Source organism: Heliangelus exortis, chromosome 9 (assembly GCF_036169615.1).
Source record: "Heliangelus exortis chromosome 9, bHelExo1.hap1, whole genome shotgun sequence".
Taxonomy (NCBI): Eukaryota; Metazoa; Chordata; class Aves; order Apodiformes; family Trochilidae; genus Heliangelus; species Heliangelus exortis.
The window spans coordinates 17,161,633-17,181,505 of record NC_092430.1 but is presented as its reverse complement, the minus strand read 5'-3'; the positions used below and the strand labels follow the sequence as shown (position 1 = coordinate 17,181,505).

Below are 19,873 nucleotides of genomic sequence, written 5' to 3'. Positions count from 1 at the left end.
CCCTGGCTGAAGGACCCTCCTCGCGCCACACCCAACATGGTGGCTCGCCCGCTGGCCGCACTCAAGATGGCGGCCGGGAACGTTCTCCTTTCGTTCCCCTCCGTTCCTTTTGCCTTGCACTCTGCTTGTGGCGCCGGGGGAAGGGCGGGACGGGGCGGCCCTGGCCGGAAGCGGCGGAAAGGTTTAGAAACGGACTCGGCGGGGCGGAAGTCGCTGAGGTGGACGGAGGTGGCGGCAGCGAGCGACGATGAACAACAAATTCGACGCGTAAGTCTGCGGCGCGGCCCTCCTCGACCCCCGACCCAACAACGCTGCGGGGGGCTGCGAGGCACCGCTCCCTGCCGGGGGTTCCCTGGGACCTCGGCGTTGGACAGGCGAGACGCGATGAGTCACGGGGCCGCGCACATCCCTGTTCCGAGCCCGTCCCGGCCCTGCCTGGGTGCTGCTGCCTGGCCCGGAGGGGTGGGACAGTGGTCCGGTGGCAGAAGCCTGTGCTTGTGGAGGGGCGGCCCTCATCGTGCAGCGCCGTGCGGCCGGCCGGGGAGGCTCAGGCCGCCTTCTGGCCCTGTTTCTCACTCATCTTTTCCGTCCCTTCGCAGGGAAGGGGGCGGGCAGAGAGACCTGTGGGGTGCAGGCAGCTGGCGTGGTGTCTGATCGCCTGAGGAGCTGCCTCTGCTAGGCTGACAGGCGAGGGGAGCTGGATGGGAGAGAAGCAGCAGAGTTACAGTGACAGGTCTTCGTGTTTGCCTTCTAAGCACTAAGAGGTCCTGATGGTAGTTGTGGTTTTCTACAGCAGATTTGTGTCTAGTATGAACTTCTTGAGTTTATTCTAAAAAGACAGTTTGTTTGTTTCAGCTTAAGAGTGTGTGCTAAGACACCTGCAATGGGCTCTGGACATGCAAAGATGAAGTACTTTTTACTGTGTGGGTTATCAAGTGCAGATTTACAAACACTTGTAGCCCTTGTACTATGGAGGAGCTTAGAAGGACAGGCTGCTGGGGCTTGGTACAAATCTTCTCAGCTGGGAGATGCAAGTGTCACTTTCTTTGCTCTTTTTCTTTATCAGTTTGAAAGATGATGATAGTGGAGACCATGACCAGAATGAGGAGAATAACACACAGAAAGACAGTGAGAAGGAAAAGAATGATCGGGAGAAACCACAGAGTACTACCAAGAGGAAGGTATGGTGCTGGTGCCTGCATTCCATCGCTAAGGCATGATGTGGACATGCTAGAGAGTCAGTCCTCAGTTCAGGGGTAAGGAAAACGTGACTTGGTGGGCTGTGGTCACTTAATGCACTGATACTGATGTAATGAAGACAGAGGAGCTACATTAGGATTTGGATAATTTGACATGGTTTTGTCAGTTTATAATCTGAGAGGTAAATGCTCCCTCCACAAATGTAGCTAGTGCTCTGCCAGGCTCTTGAATAGAAACGAGAAACAAAGCTTTATTTAAAAAAAAAAAAGAATTATTCTATGAGGAGTATGTAGGGGAAGGTCTAGTTGATGAGAGTAGTGAATTGCAGTTGGTTTGCCAGGATGTGTTTCTCATTTGTTTGCCATTGTTGAAATAACTCTTAAGATGGGGTCTTTGTAAATGTACCCTAGTTAAGAAGGGTACACAAAAAAAACATCCCGTTTTTTAATCTTAGGAAACGTATTCTGTCTAAAGTAAGTCAATCTTTATAAAGTTACCATATATGAGAAGAAAATAGAAATTTAAACTGTGGTTACCCCTATAACAATATCAAGTGATGCGAGATGAGGGGGTTTTGTTTGAGCGTTTTTGTGTTTTGTTTTGTTTTGTTTTTTAGTTTTGACTCTCGGCTAATGAGCTCTGGCCTCTTTTGTGCTCATTAGAGGTTGTTTCAATCAGGAATTGATGTTTTGGAAATGGAAGAATCACTGCCCACTGCTAGTGATTGGTTACATCAAAGCAACAAGTTCTGGCAGACTAATCCTCCCAAACTGTTAGGGTGTTGGTTGCTTAAGGGAATTGGTGTCATCAAAGAATTGTATTGCTTTTGAATCATGGTTTAGTATAAATGGGTTTGTTCTTCCCAGAGGAGGAGAGTGTCTTTTTTTTTTTTTCCCTTCATTTGAAGAACTTAAAACTCTTGGATTACCCTATTTAGTTTGTCTGTCTTCTTTGAGATAGGAACATTTAAGGACTAAAGGAAAATTTAGTGTCTCTAATAGTTATGAGGGTTGCTTTTTTGGTGACAATCTCCTGAGCTTATGTTGCTATTTCCTTAGTTATCTCTATACTCCAAATTTCTAATATTCTTTGAAGTGGTAAGATGCTGTCAGCTTAATGTTCCATTTCAGACAGAAATAGTATTTTTCTTTAAAAATGAGGATCGGTTGTTTGTTTTATGGTCTGTGAGGGCAGGAAAATGTGAACTTCTGATACTGTGATTGTGATTTTTCCCACTCCCCCTTTAGAGGAGTGCATAAGGGGTAAGCAAGCTTTTCTGATCTGCAGGCTGTTGTCCCAGGGCCAGCTGAGCACCCCTTGCAGTATAATTACACCTTTTGGTACTCCAGACGAACACCCGGGAGGCCTACCAGCTCACAGAGTTATGAACAGAACATCAAACAGATTGGCACCTTTGCCTCCGTGAGTATATATGTCCCTGTTGTCTCTTTGTCACCTGGGCATGGTGCTGTCATCATGGCTGGCTTAGTCCCTGTGATCTGTGCTCACTCTGCAGAGCAGAGTGAGGGATTTGCCATGATTTACATACAAGTTCTTGAATTACCTGCAGCAGGTGACATGTCTTAAGCAGTTCTCTTTGGCCCTGTGCTAGACATCTGTGCCTGCAGTAGTGGTGGTAGTTGGAATAATAATAGAAAATGAAAAGAACTCCAGTGTAGCTGAAATCTGATAGCTGGAGCAGAATTTAACAGGTAAAGAAGAGAAGAAAGAAACAGGTTTTCTGGATGTAATGTAGCTGTGATGCAAAAACTAAACAGCCTCCCTGGCACTTCCCCCTTGCTTGTATTCCCACCACAAAGACTGTGTTTGGAACAAGCATCTGGCCTGTCTAGAATTGATGACTAAGGTGCAGTTTGTTGTTGCAATGAAGTTCATTAAAAGGCAAACTTTCCTTGCTTTCTCCCTTTACTCTTTGATGTTTTTATTCTCGGAATAAATGGTGTGTATCTTGGAAAGGCTGCGTTGGGTTGCAGGACACTGGCAGTGTAAAAGTGTCATGAAGATCCCAAGGTACATAAGCAAACCATATCGGTATTGCACATGCACCACAAATAGTATCATTATTAAGGCTGGGAAGACTTGGCTGCTTTTTTTAATAGTGGGGTTTTTTTAATCTAATATTTTGTCCAGATTTCCCAGGGTCCCTTACAAATGTTAATTATGCTCACTAGTAAATCTCTATCTTCTCCAATGGGATAATTTGTAAAAAATATCCCTCTATCCTTTCTGGGTGGTTCAAAAATACACCTGTCCAGACAGCTGGGTTGGTGTTGTCTCAGCCTATTTGGATCATGGGTAGTTAATGCCTCTATTCCCCTGCATGAGCAAGTACTTTTAGTTCAGAGAATGAAAAATGTGGCTGCTGCATGATGGTGTGTCAATAACTTTTCTGTGTCTGTTAAACCAGTATAGACTTAATATTGATTTTTCACTCTTTAAAGGAAAAACTTCACCCATTCTGCTGTTATTTTCTGCAAAGACTTTGTGGTTGCTTGTGTGGGTTGGGAGCTCTACAACTGAGTTACGGTGGAGGGAGGCTGGCCAGCAGATTTGATACGGTGTTTGGTTCCAAATTGTGTTTAAGGAGGAGGAAGAACTTCAGAAAGACTTGTCTGAGTCTAAATCCGGGTTCAAATTTATTTGCTTTTTGGAAGAAATCTCTAAAAGCTTTCAAATGCTAACCACTAGAGGGCATTTCCACTCAACCTTGGAAAACAGTAAAGTTAAATATAAAAAAAGTCTAATTTGGAGGCTCATGCAATCTCCACCGTTGCAGAGAGCAGTGGTTAATGCAAGACTGATGCATGTAGTGTTCTCTACTTGGATATGGCTGATGCACTTGACACATATCCACTGATTGACAGTTTGGGCAGTTAGGATTTACAAGATGTGTTTGTAACTGTTCTCCAGAGCAGCAGTTATCTTAGCACAGATTTCTTCAGGCAAGCACCGAGTGACTTTAGAAGCACCTGTTGAAAATGTCAAGTGATAGTCTGGTAATGGAGCCAGTCAGGAACAGCTCTGATCCTACCTCTGGGTATCCTAAGGTCTCTGCTCAAGCAGTTATTATATCACCCGATGACCCCATCCAAGAAGGGAAAGTGGGAAAAGAGACCCATGGATTCAAACAAAACCAGATTTAATAAGACAATAACAAAGAACTAATACTAATCCCAATACTAGCATGAAATACAAAGTTATACTCAGCCCATGCAGTGGTGGTGAGCTGTGTGCTCCCAGCAGTGACTGCCAGATGTCCAGCACTGCCAGCACCACAGCTCCAGCGAGAGCGCGATGGTCACAGCAAACGGGAGAGCAGACCTGGGGGGCAGAACCACAGATGAGGCCCTCCAGGACTGTGGCCAGAGAGCAAAAGTCCCATCCTCAGCAGACTTCTCAATTTATAGTGAGATTAATGTTTACAGTACAGAATACTTCTGGTCAGCTGCCCTGGGTTTGCTCGTCCTTGCCTCAGCACCTGGCTAGCTCAGAACTGCTAAAGACCTTGATCACTATGGAAACCCACATACCAGGGCTGGCTACAAAGTAAAACAAAGTGTCTTATCACCTTTGTTCTCACAGAATTGGTTGTTGCAGTCTTCTCAAAAATTGCAACTTCCCTGAATAGAAAATTTGTTCTATAATTCTATCCCAGCAAAGGGCACTCTTTGTAATATAATATAATCAGCACCCTTGTGACAAGAAACTAGAACAGAACTGAAGAGAAGAAGGTGGCTCTGGCCAGCAGGTGTAGAAAGCAAAGTCTTTTACTGTAGGAATCTTGGCTGTAAACAGTCTGAGCAGCCTCAGTTTGTGGTTCCTATCATTGCAGGTGGAGCAGTTCTGGAGGTTTTACAGTCACATGGTACGTCCTGGGGACCTGACAGGCCATAGTGACTTTCATCTTTTCAAAGAAGGGATCAAACCCATGTGGGAGGTGAGTTGGAGCCCTCGTTTCTGCCTTGATGTTTTCCTAGAGTGTTCTGGAGGGAACCTTCTATAATGAAAGTACTCTTGTCGATAAATGGCACTCCAGGCTTCTCTTGGGTGCATCTGGGTTACTTCTCAACCTGTTCTTCAAACTCTGTCCCATGTAACCTAGCAGTCCTGAGACCTGCTGGCAGAGGAGTGGGAAGATGCAGAGTTGCTACCTGCACTGCCCCAAAGGCTGCAGAACTGCCTTTGCCTGTTAGTCCAGAAGATCTCTGGGCAGTGTTACCTGGAGCCCAACAAAGGGGAGACCCCAGCTAAGCTTTGTGCCTGCTAATATAGACACTTACCCCTTGTTATACCTTTGTCCAGTGCCAGCAGTGTGAGTCTTTCCTCTCAAACGGCTGGACCTCTCAAAGTGAACTACAACAAACCTTATAATAAACCAACTCCAAGGAAAGAAGAGTTGCATATGGTTAAAAGACTAAAGCTGTTTGTAGAGCTGGATATGGAAAGAAGATTTAGCCCTTAATTTCCTTTTTTTTTTCCAGGGCACTTAGTTTTGTACTGCTCATACCTATCCAAATCTGTTAAAAAGAAAAAAAACACCACAATCTTTGCCCAGCAAATCACTCTTCCAGTTCCTGGCTTGTCTCCAGCAATGACCAATACCATTCGCAATATGAAAATTTTATGTGTTGCTCTGAAGTACCTAATTATGCTGCTCAGTCCTGAGAAATTTATATGTGACCCTAGTTGGCAATTATTTTAAGCAAGGTGTTTTATAGCCAGTTACTGCAAATACAATTTATATAAAATGTTTAACCCTCTTTGGATTCAGTGAGCTAGCTGCTCTGGTAATGTGTCAACCAGAGAGTCCACAAGTTAATGATACCAGAATTTCTAGAAAGCAATTTTATGCAGTCATTTTAAGATGAGATGGAGAGATTCTTTGGGTTTTTTTTACTTCTGGCCTCATTCCCTTCTTGTATTTATAGAAGAAGATCTGGGATCTGGTTGCTGGCCTTCCCTTTGCTGCTTGCTTTGTCGGGCTTTGTTTATGCCCCTTTCTTTTCCAGACTAGTCCGTACTTAATGTAGTTGTTTGTAGTCATGTATTTGTATGTTTGCAGCTCTTACCTTTTTCTGGATCCATGTGTGCCTGTTCTGGGTAAAGTCAGAAGCACTAAGCATAATGCTTGCTGGTGATTTACTGGGCTGCAGATCATTATTATTATGGTAAAGGGAAATCAAATGCTTGACTGAACTGAAGCTTGTTTAACCTGAAGAAAAACTAACAATAACCATAAAGCACACAATACAGCATCTGCCTCCCAGGCACTGTTCTCTTTCTAGTCTTGAACCTACTTAAACCACCTTTGAAGTATTTTGAGGAATACCATTTTGTCTTCTGACTGTCAGTCACTGTGGAAGGTTTGAGGAGCTATAACCAACTTTCTGCTTAAAGGCTGAAGCCTAGATAGCTTAATTCTTAAAGTGTGATGCTCTCAATTTGGAAAACAAGGACACTTAATCAGAAAGTTTGCATCTTATGGGAGTAATCCATGTTCCTGGAACTTGTGTTTATTTGGATTCTTTACCTTGCATGTGGCTGTTGTTGCTTTGATGTTTGCCCAGAGTGGATGCCTGCCTCTTTCAGTACAAGCTTTAGCACATGTATGAAAACTGGGTGTCTGGTGAATGCTGCTGTTATGCTGGCGCTTCCACGTATTCTCAGGATTGCTTCATTAGCACTTTTTGTCTCGAAGACCACTGAAATGTTCAGCTTTATCTGAGCCCTAAGGAAGCTAAAATAAAGTTAGTTTCATTAAAAGGGTTGGGCTGCCTTGCCTAGCATCTTCCAGGTGTGTCCCAGTTTGGCAGAGGGGATTGCTGATGATCTGGTCAGGGGTGTCCTGTGTTGAGCAGTCTCCTCTGAGTTTATCCTCTGTTCTTCTCTGTTTCTGTCCTAGACCTGTCTTCCCTTTCCCTTCCTAACTGCAACCTCTTTGACTTGTTCCTACCTCTCTCTCTTTGGCTTTGGATGGAATTTATTCCCCTCTCACCTTGTAAGGTTTCCCAGCAGCCACAGTGTTATACAAGAGAGTGCTACAGCCTTCTGCACAGAGGAGGAGCTGCTGTTTGATGCAGGTGTGCATTCTGTGAAGCTGGGGAGTTTGTAGCAGCTTTCAGCTCGTCTCAGGTGCAACATAAGGAATCACAGTTCTGTGGTGACAGATTAGTTGCTTAGCATAATTTTTTTTCTTTGATCTCTCATTTTTGGTTATTTCCTTGGGTCACTGCAATCTGGAACAAACATCCAGCGGTGGATGTGTCGTCATGTCAGTGGTTACCAGAGAAAGGACTGGTCCTTTTGGTTTTGTAACACAACTTGTGTGCCAATTCCTGGAGATATGGAAGAAAAGTCTTTTTGTAATTTCTTTCCCTTTCTCCCTTGCCCTGTGATGAGGGATTTTTCATGTTTTACAAGCAGAAGTACATAAACAAAGGATTAGACACAGGGAGAATTGCGTTTGGCTGTAGGAAAAGTTTTAGGTTCCTTGCCTCTGCTTCTGTGCACAAATTTAGGCTGGTGTTAGTCTTTTTTGGTGGGATCAAAACACTTGAGCTCAAGTCTTGGGTGCATAGAGCTTCATTGGGAATGCTGAGAGTCATTGTTTCAAATACTTTGTATTCAAAGTAAGTGGTGAGTTCTTCCGCTCTGCTTGTGGGGGGGAGAAGTGAAATGCTTTTCTTTGAAAATACCTCCATTCTGTCCCTTGCCCCACCCAATCAATATCTGCTCTTGTCTGTGGCTCTGCTGTCTAGTGAGAAGCAGAAAAATAGCTAGAAGAAAATAAATTGATTTCTTGCCCCTTTTCCTAGGATGATGCCAACAAAAATGGTGGTAAATGGATTATCCGCCTGCGAAAGGGTTTAGCATCGCGGTGCTGGGAGAATCTCATTCTGGCAATGTTGGGAGAACAGTTTATGGTGGGGGAAGAAATCTGTGGGGCAGTCGTCTCTGTCCGATTCCAGGTAAGCACTTCTGAGAGCTGGCAGGTAGTTCCATTTGGCAGGGCTACAAAAAGTACCATCTGCTCACCCCCTTCGTGGTGTTCTGTAGGAGGATATTATCTCGATATGGAACAAGACAGCCAGCGACCAGGCCACGACAGCCCGGATACGCGACACGTTACGAAGGGTGCTCAACCTACCTCCCAACACCATCATGGAATACAAAACGCACACCGATAGCATCAAGTACGTCTGGTGGCAGGGGGAGGGCCTGCTGCTGGTTGCATGCGTGCTTGAGCAATTTAATGCAAATTGCAAGAACTGAGCGTATTGGGGCTGTTCTCTGCAAACAGTAATGCAAACAGCAGTGATTTTTTGCCAGTGCCCTTTGAAAGCAAAGTATCTGTGTCTTTATTGTGCTGTTGTTAGGGATGTTTCTTTCTAGAAGTAAGTCCTTTTTTTTTTTTTTTTTTTTTTTAAAGTGTATAGTCCAGGACTTTGTTAGCAATCCACCCAGCCTGTCACCTGGGAAATGGGCAGCCCAGTGTGGGACTGTGGCTTGATGGATTCAAAGATAAGATTGCAGTGGGGGGGACAAGATCATTTGAATACATAGAGATTCCGGGGAATAAAGTGCGGAAGCGAATGGGGATTTATAGTGCCATTAGACTTATAAATGATCTTGGGAAAGTGCGGTGTGAATTTACAGTGCTGTACAAATTATTTCTAATCATAATAAACGTCGTATATTAGGTCTTCCAGTCCCTGGTGACAGAGGCTCTTTAACAAGACTAAAAGATCAGAGTACACAGAGAGGACAGATGTATTTTTAAATAAAGCCATTATAACTTACCATACCAGGCTGTTTAGGATGACTTTTACTTCCCACAAAGTGACAAAAAAATTGCATGTATAGGTATTAGTCAGAGGTGAATAATGTAAAATATTTTTTTTCTTAAGCATATTATAAACCAATACACTGACTAGGTCATATTGGTTAAATTAACAGTTGCAAAAGGTGTACCTGGAAAAAAAGTGAAACAAATTAATGACATTGATAGAGCAGTGAGCTTTCTAATCTAGCCCATAATCAGGTGCAAGTACCTTTTATTACTTCCTTTCATTATGTTAGCTTGTTCTTTCCAGCTAATCACACTGTCATCAGTGTACTGTCAAAAAGTGTGGTGAGATCAATCCTGTTTTTAGCAAACAACTAGCTTCCAGTTGTGGCCAGTTTTGAATGTGGGATACTAGCAGTAATAGAGAGGTCTTGTTTCCATGTGGCCCTCCCTCCTGTGCGCATGGGAAGGAGAAGGGAAGGAGAAATTGTTATCAAAATGAATCATTTCCAGGCAGCTTAGGTTTCTGAAGGTTCCCACTTCTGTAGTTGATCTTGTGTTTATGGTTTTTTGTGCACTTTTAGCCAGGAGAGGGCACTATTGGCTGTCTGTACATGTCATGAGATAGCAAGGTACTCTTGTGGACAGGTAGCTGGTTATTTTACTTCCTTTCAGCAGTAGCAGACTGTGAAGATGTGGCTTTGTGGTGGGAGGAGTGAGGTGTTTGACTTCTCTAAGTCTCTGCAGGGAAAGCGGTGTCCTGAACCAGTTGCCCTAAGCTGTAGTGGTTCATGTATCAAGTTTAGAATGGAAATGATGTGGCCTTTCTCTTAGATGCTATTGCCACCAGCACTTCCTACCACAGAGAATGCCATTAGAGCAATGTTTGTAACTCTTCTTGCTCTGGCAGGTGTTAGTCCTTGAGTGATGGTGCATCAAGTGTCATGGTCTTACTTCCCTGCAGCTGTGTAGCATGCCATGCTTGCTGTCCTCTCTTCCTGCATAACATCGAAGTTTCATTTTGTACTGCTGATGTATGGGACAGAATGAGCTTGTCCTAGTGAATAACAGGTGTTGGAGGAATCAAGTTTAGTAGCTCAAATTGCAACTGGGAGCAATTCTTAAATGGGGGTGGATTGGCTTGTCTCCCACTTACTCTTCTGTGGGCAGGAGGGATAGTCAGGAGTTTGATGTTGTCCTAGTGAAGTAGATCTAAGCAATTAACCTTCTGCCATGTAGGGGATCATGAGAGCTCTTCTCTTTTCCATTGCCTTGCTTGAGCTGCAGCAGCCTGATTGCGGTGCTGTCCGACATCTCTGTCTAATGGCAGTGGTGAAAATTCAGAGCAGAGCTGCTTGTCAGTGGAGTTTCTGTGTAGTGATGTGTGGATTGACTTCTTGTGCCTTTCTCACCTGGTACCAATAAGCAGCAGCTGCAGAGGTGGGGGTTCCTCCTTTATTGACAGAGAAGAGCAGGACAGCCCCAGCATTCATTCTGACTCTGCCTGGCTGTGCTTCATATCATTAAGATTCTCTCACTAATGAAGAATCTCTTCTGTAACTAGTTCTATCCTGCATAAAGCCTGGCTCCTTTTCCTTACCCATCTATCAGGCCCTGTTGATATACTGTCCGTCATGAATAAACTCCACTTATGCTGCGCATGTACCATGTGATTTATGACCCGGGAGGGCTCTCTAGCCAGCACTCTATATTCACACTCTGGCTGTGTTTTATGAAAGGCTCTAATGGAAGAGCTGTGCTGTAGGCTTTGTCAGGGCTGCCTTTCTAGGGGCATTTGTGGCGTTTTTCATTTGTATGGGCTGCATCTCTCCACTAGAGCTCTGCTCATGTGCAGGGTTTGATTGGCATTGATTGTGCTTTGGGGAAGGGAACATGCTTAGCAAGAAAAGAGCAGGCGTTTCTCTAAAACCTTGACTTTTAGGTAGTGAATTGACCTGGATTAGCTTTTGACACACTGTAAATGAACACTTCTGTAGAAATTGCTAGCATGCCCCTCACTGTGGAACCTAAGCCCTGTGTTTCAGGTTCTATATATTCCTTTTGTGATGATGCATTTCATACTAACGCATTTTTAGACACCATTTTTCATGAGTTGTCAGTGAGGCTGCAGCCCCCTTTGTTTCAGAAAGTGGTGGTGCTGCTAAGCTGCGTTTGAAAACTATCTGTTGCTTCACAGCTATTCCAAGGAGCTATTCTGCATTCTGTCCTTTCTGCTCTCAGTGGTGGGGCTTGTGCTTTTAGCTAGATAAGCAGATCTTTCATTGCAATTTTCCCGTGTTTGTCCTTTCTCTTGCTTGTGATATTGACAAGCTGCCTAAATCCCAGCGAGTGGAAGGGTCAGCCTAATCTGTATTAATTTCCAATCTCTCTAGAAGAGCTAGAGCAATCTCTTGGATTTAGCTTAATTCAGGGGATTTATAGTACCTTAGACATTACAGTGCTGAGCTCCTGAAAATAACATATGTGACATTTTATGGGCTACCTTGTTTCAGAAGCTGTAGAAGAATCGCTTCTCTTTGTTCCCTCGAAAGTGGACCCAGAGTGGTGCACTGAGATGTAGTGAACCATTGAATAGGTTCTGCTCGTCAGTGTTGTTAACCTTGGAGGTCATGTGGTCCAGTTGACAGAGGCCCTCCCTTTGGTTTGGAAATAAGAAAAAAAAAAAAAAAATTACTTCTTAACCTTTGCTCTCTTAGGAGGTGCACAATGATTTTTTTTAAAGTATAATGGTTCTGGCCACAGCCTGGTCATGTCTCAATGAAGCCACTGAAAATGTTCAGGTATCTGTAGTGAGTGAGCTGCAGCTGGGAGAAGGATTGAGTTAAACTGATCGCTGTAAAGTTTGTTTTTTTGGGCAATGTAGCATGGAGTACTTGGCTGTCTTGCATACACTTTTGCCTTGTCTGGGGTTATCAGCCTTTCTTTTCCATGGTGATAACTGTGCAGTTAGTGACCACCTCCTGTGTTGATAACTCCCACCTGCAGTACCATCTAGGAGTCCCAGGCAAATTCAGCAGCATTGCTTCATATGCCAGGAAAGACCAGACCTGTGGTCACACAGCAGGCTGCCACTGAGCTGGTTGGTCTGGAAATACTTGGGTTGCTGTGTGGCTTTATGGATCGTTCTGTCAGCTCTAAAGCAAGGCTGCTTTTTCTGAAAACAAAGCTTCAGTTATTTGTAAGTGCCTGCTGCAGTGAGGGCTGAGCAGGGTATAAAACTCTTCTTTCCTTTCAAAGTCACCACTGATAACTAATGGGACAGCTCGAGTAAATCAGAAGAATAGTTGATTTTAATAGGCTGGCACCGGGTTCATTTCACTGTAGGCAGCTGGAGGAAATGGCCTCAGACCACATTTTAGCTGGGAAACAAGGAGATACCCTATGGAGAGACTGTAGGTATGCACTGTAAGAAGAGTGCAGGGGCAAGGCTCTTGGGACAAAAAAGTGAGGAATAACAAAATAAAGTGAGGAAAGAAGAGGAGAAATCCTCATGGAAGTGTTTAGCAAGGGTGTTTAGCAAGATCAGTGTTTGTGACATTACAGTGGTGGTGGGGTGCTTGTGACAAGTCTCCCACGTTGTTACAGCAGAGTTCAGCTACTCCTGTAACTCATGTTATGGTTTTGTGTAACTGGTTTTTCCATTTACTTGCTAATTTCCAAGACCTTAGAAGAACTTCTTAATACTACTGCCCTAGTTGTGTTATCTTTGTCTTTGACTGTATAATTAGTGGTGTGGGCAGGGTTAACCTTGTCTAAAGTTAAATGGTTTGCAAATGGGACCCATACACACTGTCTGATGCCTGCTAGTGAAAGGCATCATGTGGTCTTGGGTCTCACCAGGACTAGAGAGCTGCACTGTTTTGCCCTCATTCCTGCAAATCTGAGAGCAGGAATAAAAGCTAGAGGAGAGTGGTGAGGTTCCAGATCTGATAGCTGTCCTCTTCTCCTAAGTCTCTGCAATACTGGCTTAATTCATTTATCACTCCATGCTCCAATTCCAGTAATACTTTCGGGTGCTGCAAGTCTAAGAGCACATCTGTAGAACTGGGCTTTGAAATGGTGGATGCATTGATTCATTCTCCATCACCATAGTGTGCTTTATTCAGAAGTGTCTGTGACTTTGTAAAAGCCTTCCTTGTCTTGGTGGCTTGTCTCTTAAAGAAGTCTACACTCAAATAAGTGACTGTCACCTATTTATTGCATGTTTCTTTTGAAAGAGGTCAGTTCAGATGTGTTCAGTTCAAAGTCATGGTGGCTTCCCTGTTTGCCTTTGCTACAGATATTGCCAGATGTGTGAAATAATTATTTCATGCTAGAAGAATATGCTGATTTTTTTATTTTTATTTCTTTTGAAGTAACTGGTTTTCAGGACTGTCACAAAGTTCTTGACTGGCCATGAACAAATCCCAAACAGTCTGATAGAGCACCTCAAGCACCAGGAAGAGGCTGTGCTCCTCTGGACACCAAACCTGCAGAGTGTAGTGAGTGGTCATTGTGCTGGGAGGTTACACACAGGTTAGTGGAAGGGACACTTGGTGGCTGCTGTGAGGGTAGCATGCGCTATGAGCTCTCTGTCTCCTTTTTCAGGTGGGGAAAGAGATGGTAATGAGGCAGGGCTGCCCAGGGGAACTATTGGGACTTAAAGATTGAGGGTGGTTTGAGAAAATAGCTAGGGCTGCTTGCACAGTGGTGACTTGGAAAGTCCCTTGAAGCAGCTGTGGCTGTTCTTCCTCTTTTTGCTGGAGTCCCTGATAATGGCTCCTTTTTGCATTGTTTTTCCTCTGACTTACTTGATGGGGATAAAGGGAGCACCCAGGGCAGTGGGGGAGAAGGTGGGAAGTTTCAGCACTTGTGGGTCAGGAATGAGTGTGCAAGAACAGCTCTGGCTGGCTTTATTTAGCCTGCTGATGTTTCCATTTCCCATCTGTTCAATGGGAATAGAGCTAAGTGTTGGGGATCAATTCACTGAGTATCTGATCGCTGCACAGACAGTATAGCAATAAGGTACTAAAAATGTCTATACATAAAAATAACCTCTTAGACTCTCTGGCAGTGTGCCTTTGGCACGTCACGGGTCGTAAAGATTCTGCCAGACGAAATTAACTGGCAGCCTCGTTCGGTACGAAATGGAGAGCAGTTTGCTCTGCTAGCATAGTTTAGGTACATTAGGGCAGACACATCCTGGTGGATTTTTTCAGTCAAGTCAGCAAATATTAGGAGTAATTAGTGCTATAATATGTATGAGGGTCTTGGCTTAAGAATTCTTGGCTAGAAGAGCTTTTTTCTCTACGTCTGTGAGAAGGACTTGGCAGCTGAAGGACTATGTGCATGATGTTATTGGGATGTCAGAATAGGGAACTCCTTGATTTGAAAGAGGTAATAAATTATCAATTATGTTGACAAATACTGTCCTTGGGTCCCTTCTTCAGAGAACAGAAGTTAGGAGTTTGGGGAGAACTGTGGGAGAAGAAAGAAGATGTGATTTATGGCTGATGGAAATGTGGTAGAAATGCAAGGCATGGGAGGTTGGAGGAAAAACATGGAAGTAGAGACTTCAATGAGACTGGAGTTGTGCATAGCTTTCCAACCTGTATTCAGCAGCTTAATAAGGCTTCACTTCCCCCTAACTTTTTTTCTGCAGGGAGGCAGTTGTACCCACAGTGTCTGGTACCATTTGCTGACCATTTGCGTCAGTGGCATAGACAGTTTTTCTTTCTCTGGAAGATTTCTTGGCCTTGAAGCATGCTGTGTCTGGGGAGACTTGTGGGGATGAAGGTGCTGCTGCCTTGCTTAGAATAAGCCATTTGAGGGTTTGTCTCTCCTCCAAGAAGCATACTGCTACTCACTTGTCCATCCTGCTCAAAATCAGAAGGATTGGGGGATGGAGGGACACTGATGGGAAAACCTAGCCAGCTGTAGATAAGGCCTCTCAGACCAGCTGATCACCTTCATCTCTTTCAGAAGAGGGACATGCTGTCCTGTGATCTGGGAAGGAAGCGTCATAAATTCCAAGCTCTACACCACAGTGACAACCTTGTTTGTGTGCTCTTTGTTGGTCTCTCAGCAAGACTTGGCTGTATGTGGTGTACAATCTTGCAGTGTGAATGTGACAGGCACTGTGCCAGTGTGCTCTGTGGTTTTTGGGGCTATGACTTTGCTAGGAAAGAGGGTATGACACCTAAGCTGCTTTTGCAGATGCTGATTTGGAGTTTGACTGTGAGGCTCAGGTAAGAACCAGGCTGGTGGTCTGTCTTGGGCATTGAGGCTGACTGATAAAGGATTTCAGTTTCTGGACTTGCTGTCATTTTGCAGTGGCCTGATAAGGCAATGTATAAATCGATGTGAGGTAGCTGATAAGTACCAGCAACAAAATCTGCAGGATGGTTTGGGTTTATGGATGACTTGCGTTCCCTTTAGGGTCCCTCTAGCTCCACAGGACTCTCTGCGTTCAGTAAATGGCTTGGCATGTGCTGTAGGCACCAGCAGTGTTTTGCTGGGCACAGAAATCTATGAGGTTCTTTGATATCTCTGTTCCCAGAAGATAATAGTCATGCTCACATTAACCTCGGCATCTTTTCCCTGAGAGGGCTTTCAGTATGCTGCTTTCGTAAAACAGACAGCAATTTCTCAGTCTGCTAGCTTCATCCCTCAGTAACATTCTCCACTGGGGAATGCAGCATTAGGCCTCTGCCTCCAACTTATCTGAAAACATTTTCATTTCAGATAGCTGTAATGTTTTTATTGGGTCATCACCAACAATGCAGGTTTACAATAGGAAATGAGACTTTCTAATAACAACTGGATTCAGCTGCCTGATAGAAGATTTTTTGTAATAACTAAGCCCCGTGGTATTAGAAGAAGCCCCTTTTGGGGGATTACTACATACACAGGTTAGTGGTGAAGCATGAGGCCAGTAACTGGCTGAGTTTAACCAGCCAAGGAATGTGATAATCCTCCAGGAAGATGTAACATCGTCTATTTTATTTGCAATAGGAAATAGATATTCCATTTGTGACTGGGAAGGTCATACCTGTCTCTGGGTATTAATGTGGCTGTATCAGCAGCAGCCAGTGGGAACACTTCATGTCTGTGCAGAACGTTAAAGCTGCCTCGTGCTGTCAGATGTTTGGCTGGGTTTTAAGGATGCTTCTATCCACTAGGGCTATCAGAGAATATTGCCTTGCTCTCTGAAGACAAGTGCCTTTCAAATGCCATTGAATGTTTCTGCTCTCGTTAAAAGTTAAGAAGCCTTTGATCTGAAGTGCTGGTTTTTTTGGGTTTTATTTCATTTTTTTTTTCCCTCTGGCTTGCCAGGGCCTGGGAGGAGTTTCATGGCCTGGTGAACAGCAGTGGCCGCTGATCGAACGCTCTCTCTCCCTCTGTCACACCCAGGGTAGGGCCTCATCTTTCTTCCTATATAACTTTATGGCATACCTCTCAGCTTCCAACCTTGTTCCCATGGACTGGCATATTCTCTTGCCTTACTGGCCTGGTGGTGGGCCCATTCTGCAAGTGGATTTTTCCCAGAGGTCAAAATGATTTTTATAATATTTTTGTTGACCGAAGATACCACCATTCACCGTTGTCTCCTTTAACTCAGTATTTTCTGTTGTGATGCTGTGTACTCTTTTGCTAATGTGTCCCTCCTCTGTGCAAGGGTGCTTGCATCCCAGACCTGGAGGTGCTTGCATCCCAGGAGGCTGAGAGGTATGTCTTCAGCTTGGGTCTGTTGCCTAGGGTTGACTGTAAGCAGATATGGAGTGGTAAATGAATGCTAAGCACATCCATGTGATAGACACTGAGAGGGGTGCTTGGAGCCTGGCAATACGTGCCTTTGCTCTTGACAGTGGGCTGGAGCAGAATAAATTAGTCTGTCAATAAAAGCTTGTTTAGGTAGGACACACAGTAGCTCCTGTATTTAGAAATTATAATGCTGTGGCTAATCAGGTGAAACTACCTGCTACTTCTGGTAGTAGCAACTGATCATGTGCAGAGAAAATAGTTAAGGTGAGCTCAGGGCTGCTGTGAGCCTCACAGCTCAGAGTGTTTTGCCCCTCCAGTGCCCACTTCCCTGACAGCAGGCCCTTCCCTAAAAAAGGGCTAGCAAGAGACCTGGTGCTGAGAGTTACGTTTGGTTGTAGCCAGGTGGGATTGCTGCACTGCCAAGTGCTTTCTCTGGAAAGGAGCATTACATTGCCCAGTTCCCACCCAGTGGTAGTATGTAGCTGCTCCAGCACAGCTGAGCTCCAAGGGGCTGCTGGGGAGCCCAAAACCTTCCCTCTACAGCTTTGGCAAGCAATGTTCTCATAGCTTGCTCTGAAGTAATGGGTGAAAGTAATATCAGTCTTTCCTCACAGGTTTGACTTTTTGTGAGGATCAGTGTTTACAAAATGTTACACAGGGACTTAGTGTTGTTGTTGTTAGATGACATTCAAGTGACCTCCATGAAGAGGAAACCAGCTCACTTCATGAAATACCAGCCTCAGAAGTGTGCCAAATGTGCCAAGTGTATAGGAAAGTAGTGGGAGATTGATTTACTTCTCAGCTGTATTGGGTTACCAATACAGGAAGAGTAGTGATGATCAGGGGCACCCTGATAAAGATAGAAAGAAGGGAAATAGAGACACCTATCTGAGAAAGAGCTCACTAAAGTGTGCTGTTGTCCTGAGGTAGATGTTACAGGTAAAAGTGCAGTATGTGATGAAAAGCCAAACCATCATTGTAAATTAACCAGAATCCAGTTAATGAATCCTGAATTGTGTTCCCAAATGACAGCACAGCCTGCTTTGCTGGCAAGTGCAAAGGTGAACCCCAGTCTTCTGCAGATGGCCTCCAGATGTAGTTTTTGTTCTCATCTCATAGCAGAGTAACTTGTTTAACTCTCTTTAGAGTGATTTTTGCTTCCTTCTGCTCCTCCAGCTCTCCAGCCCGATGCTGGTTCCAGCATACACTGTGCTGTGATGTTACAGCCACTGTGAGCTCTTAGTGCAGCCGACAGCACTAGCTCAAGGCTTTAAGCAAGGTTTTACAGTCCTTCAGAGTACCTTGCTTCTGAAGCTGCTGCCTTCACTCTTTACAGCTCTGCTGATTTGGTGTGATGTTGGGGCATCCCTTTGTGTTTAGTTTGGGCAATTTACTGTCCTGTCCCTGTTATGGGAGGAGCTGCCAAACCAGTCCTCTCAAAATAAGTCTTTCCATTTGAGTTTAAAAAAACACACCACCTTTCTATTAATGTGTAATTATGCTTTGCCTGTTGCTGCTGCTCACAGGCCAGAAGCATTAACACAGGCTTCTGTAACCTGCCCTATCTTCAGTTACTGCCATGTGCCACATGGCAGTCCTTTCTTTGTCAGTAACCCTGTTGACTCCTGTGGCTGTACTCATGTGAGTAAAAGCTGCTGAAGAAATTTTTCTGTTTAAACTTGAGGGAAACAGCCTTTTCAGGATGCTAAAACTTGTTGACAGTGTGACAAAAGGAGCCTAAATATGAGGGGCACAGGCAGGAGAAGGTTGGACTGATGGTATATTTGTGCTCCAAGCAGAATCCCTGAGAACAAATGTTTAGGAAGGAAGAGATCTTGAAAGCTGTTTAAACACAGAATCTAACAGGGAGGTTTCCAGAGTCTGTTATACACTTTGCTCCCAGGAAGTGACACTTTTTTCTTCTCAGTGAGTGTGGGTGAACCAGGGTCTCCATGTGTTCCAAGTGCTCTGGAGCAGCAGGTTGACTTAGGTGAAAAGACTCTAGTTAGAAAGCAGATCTTTTCTGGCATTTTAACAAGCATTTACTTGGGTGACATACAAGGGTGGCAAGACTGGTAGCCATGGTGGGTGGAATGGGGAGTGCTGTTATCTGAAGGAGTGCATAGCTTTAACCTCTTTCTTCCCTCATGTTTTCCAGGGATAATTCAAGCTTTCGAAACACAAAAATCACATTGTGAGAACAAGAGTTGGCACTAAGCTCCTCTCTCCGTGTTGAAAGCACTGAGAGGTCTCCACCAGTGCCCTCCGACCTCTGAAGGGACTCATGGGCCACTCTCTTGCACTCCTCCTTGGAGGAAGGATCCATCTGAAGCCCTCCAGCAGCGGTGACAATAGAGGCTGATTTTGTCATACACAACCTTTTTTTTAGCAGTGGGGCAGGAGGCCAACCTTTCAATTAGCAGTGTGCCCTTGGGGCCGCATCTTGCAGCACTTTCCTCTCTTTCTCTACATGGCATACAGGATCTCTGGGATTGTGCCTCAACGTCAGAGCCTTTTGCTGAGGGATACCAGTATTACAAATCTCTCTGCAGCTGGGAGGAGCTTCCCAGTTGAGGGTCAGCCCTATGGTTTTCAAATGCCCCCTTTCAGCTCTGCCAATAAATTATTGGGTCTCTTTGTTTCTTTCCATTTCTCTTTTTTGGCCCCTGTCTAAAAATTAATGTTATGGTATTTCTCTAGGTGGTCTTAAGGCTCAAGGCCTGCTTCTGCCAGCTCCATAAAGCATCTCTCCTGTATTGTCCACCTACATGAAGCAGCAGTTCAGCAAACCACCCCAAGTGCCAGTAGTGGCTAAATTTCACTACATATGTGAAGTTACCTGGGCAGAGGAGTTAGTGATGTAATATCTGGCTTAAAAATTGGATGTCTGCTTTATTATTTGCCCCTCATTCATGCTTTCTGGTTAGCAGTGCCCTGTATTGGGAGAGTGTTTTGGAGAGGGATGCAAGCTTTGCTTAAACTAGGACAAAGAAGTGCTTGGTGTCACTTAGTTTCCTTGACTCTGGTTGTCTTGGGGGAGAGCCAGCAGTGCTGCCCTGCATTGGACCCAGGGAGAGGTTGAATGCAGGGCCCTGCATGCTT

At 44.5% G+C, this 19,873-nt stretch overlaps 1 protein-coding gene across 5 annotated transcripts; it reads left to right on the top strand.

Moving 5' to 3' along the window:
• The first annotated feature begins 151 nt into the window (after positions 1–151).
• Positions 152–19,414, top strand: EIF4E2 (eukaryotic translation initiation factor 4E family member 2). Of its 5 annotated transcripts, none has more exons than XR_011727514.1 (8): positions 152–267; positions 1,067–1,181; positions 2,488–2,622; positions 5,054–5,158; positions 8,037–8,189; positions 8,278–8,414; positions 13,384–13,543; positions 16,343–16,421. XR_011727514.1 is itself a non-coding variant. In XM_071752452.1 (8 exons), the coding sequence occupies exons 1-7, from the start codon at positions 248–250 to the stop codon at positions 16,386–16,388; spliced, it is 711 nt and encodes a 236-aa protein (XP_071608553.1). In that variant the 5' UTR covers positions 152–247; the 3' UTR covers positions 16,389–16,421; positions 18,930–19,414. The 5 variants fall into 5 exon arrangements, 4 of the variants coding, with proteins under 4 accessions (XP_071608553.1, XP_071608556.1, XP_071608555.1 ...); XM_071752452.1 differs by lacking the exon at positions 13,384–13,543 and adding an exon at positions 18,930–19,414; XM_071752455.1 differs by lacking the exons at positions 2,488–2,622; positions 13,384–13,543 and adding an exon at positions 18,930–19,414.
• Positions 19,415–19,873: the final 459 nt, after the last annotated feature.

Excerpts from the sequence above, each read along its gene's own strand:
- EIF4E2 (XM_071752452.1), top strand. The coding sequence starts at position 248 with ATGAACAACAAATTCGACGC. Across the intron at positions 5,159-8,036 it reads GGATCAAACCCATGTGGGAG|GATGATGCCAACAAAAATGG; the intron begins GTGAGTTGGAGC and ends CCCTTTTCCTAG. Across the intron at positions 8,415-16,342 it reads ACGCACACCGATAGCATCAA|GGCCTGGGAGGAGTTTCATG; the intron begins GTACGTCTGGTG and ends CTGGCTTGCCAG.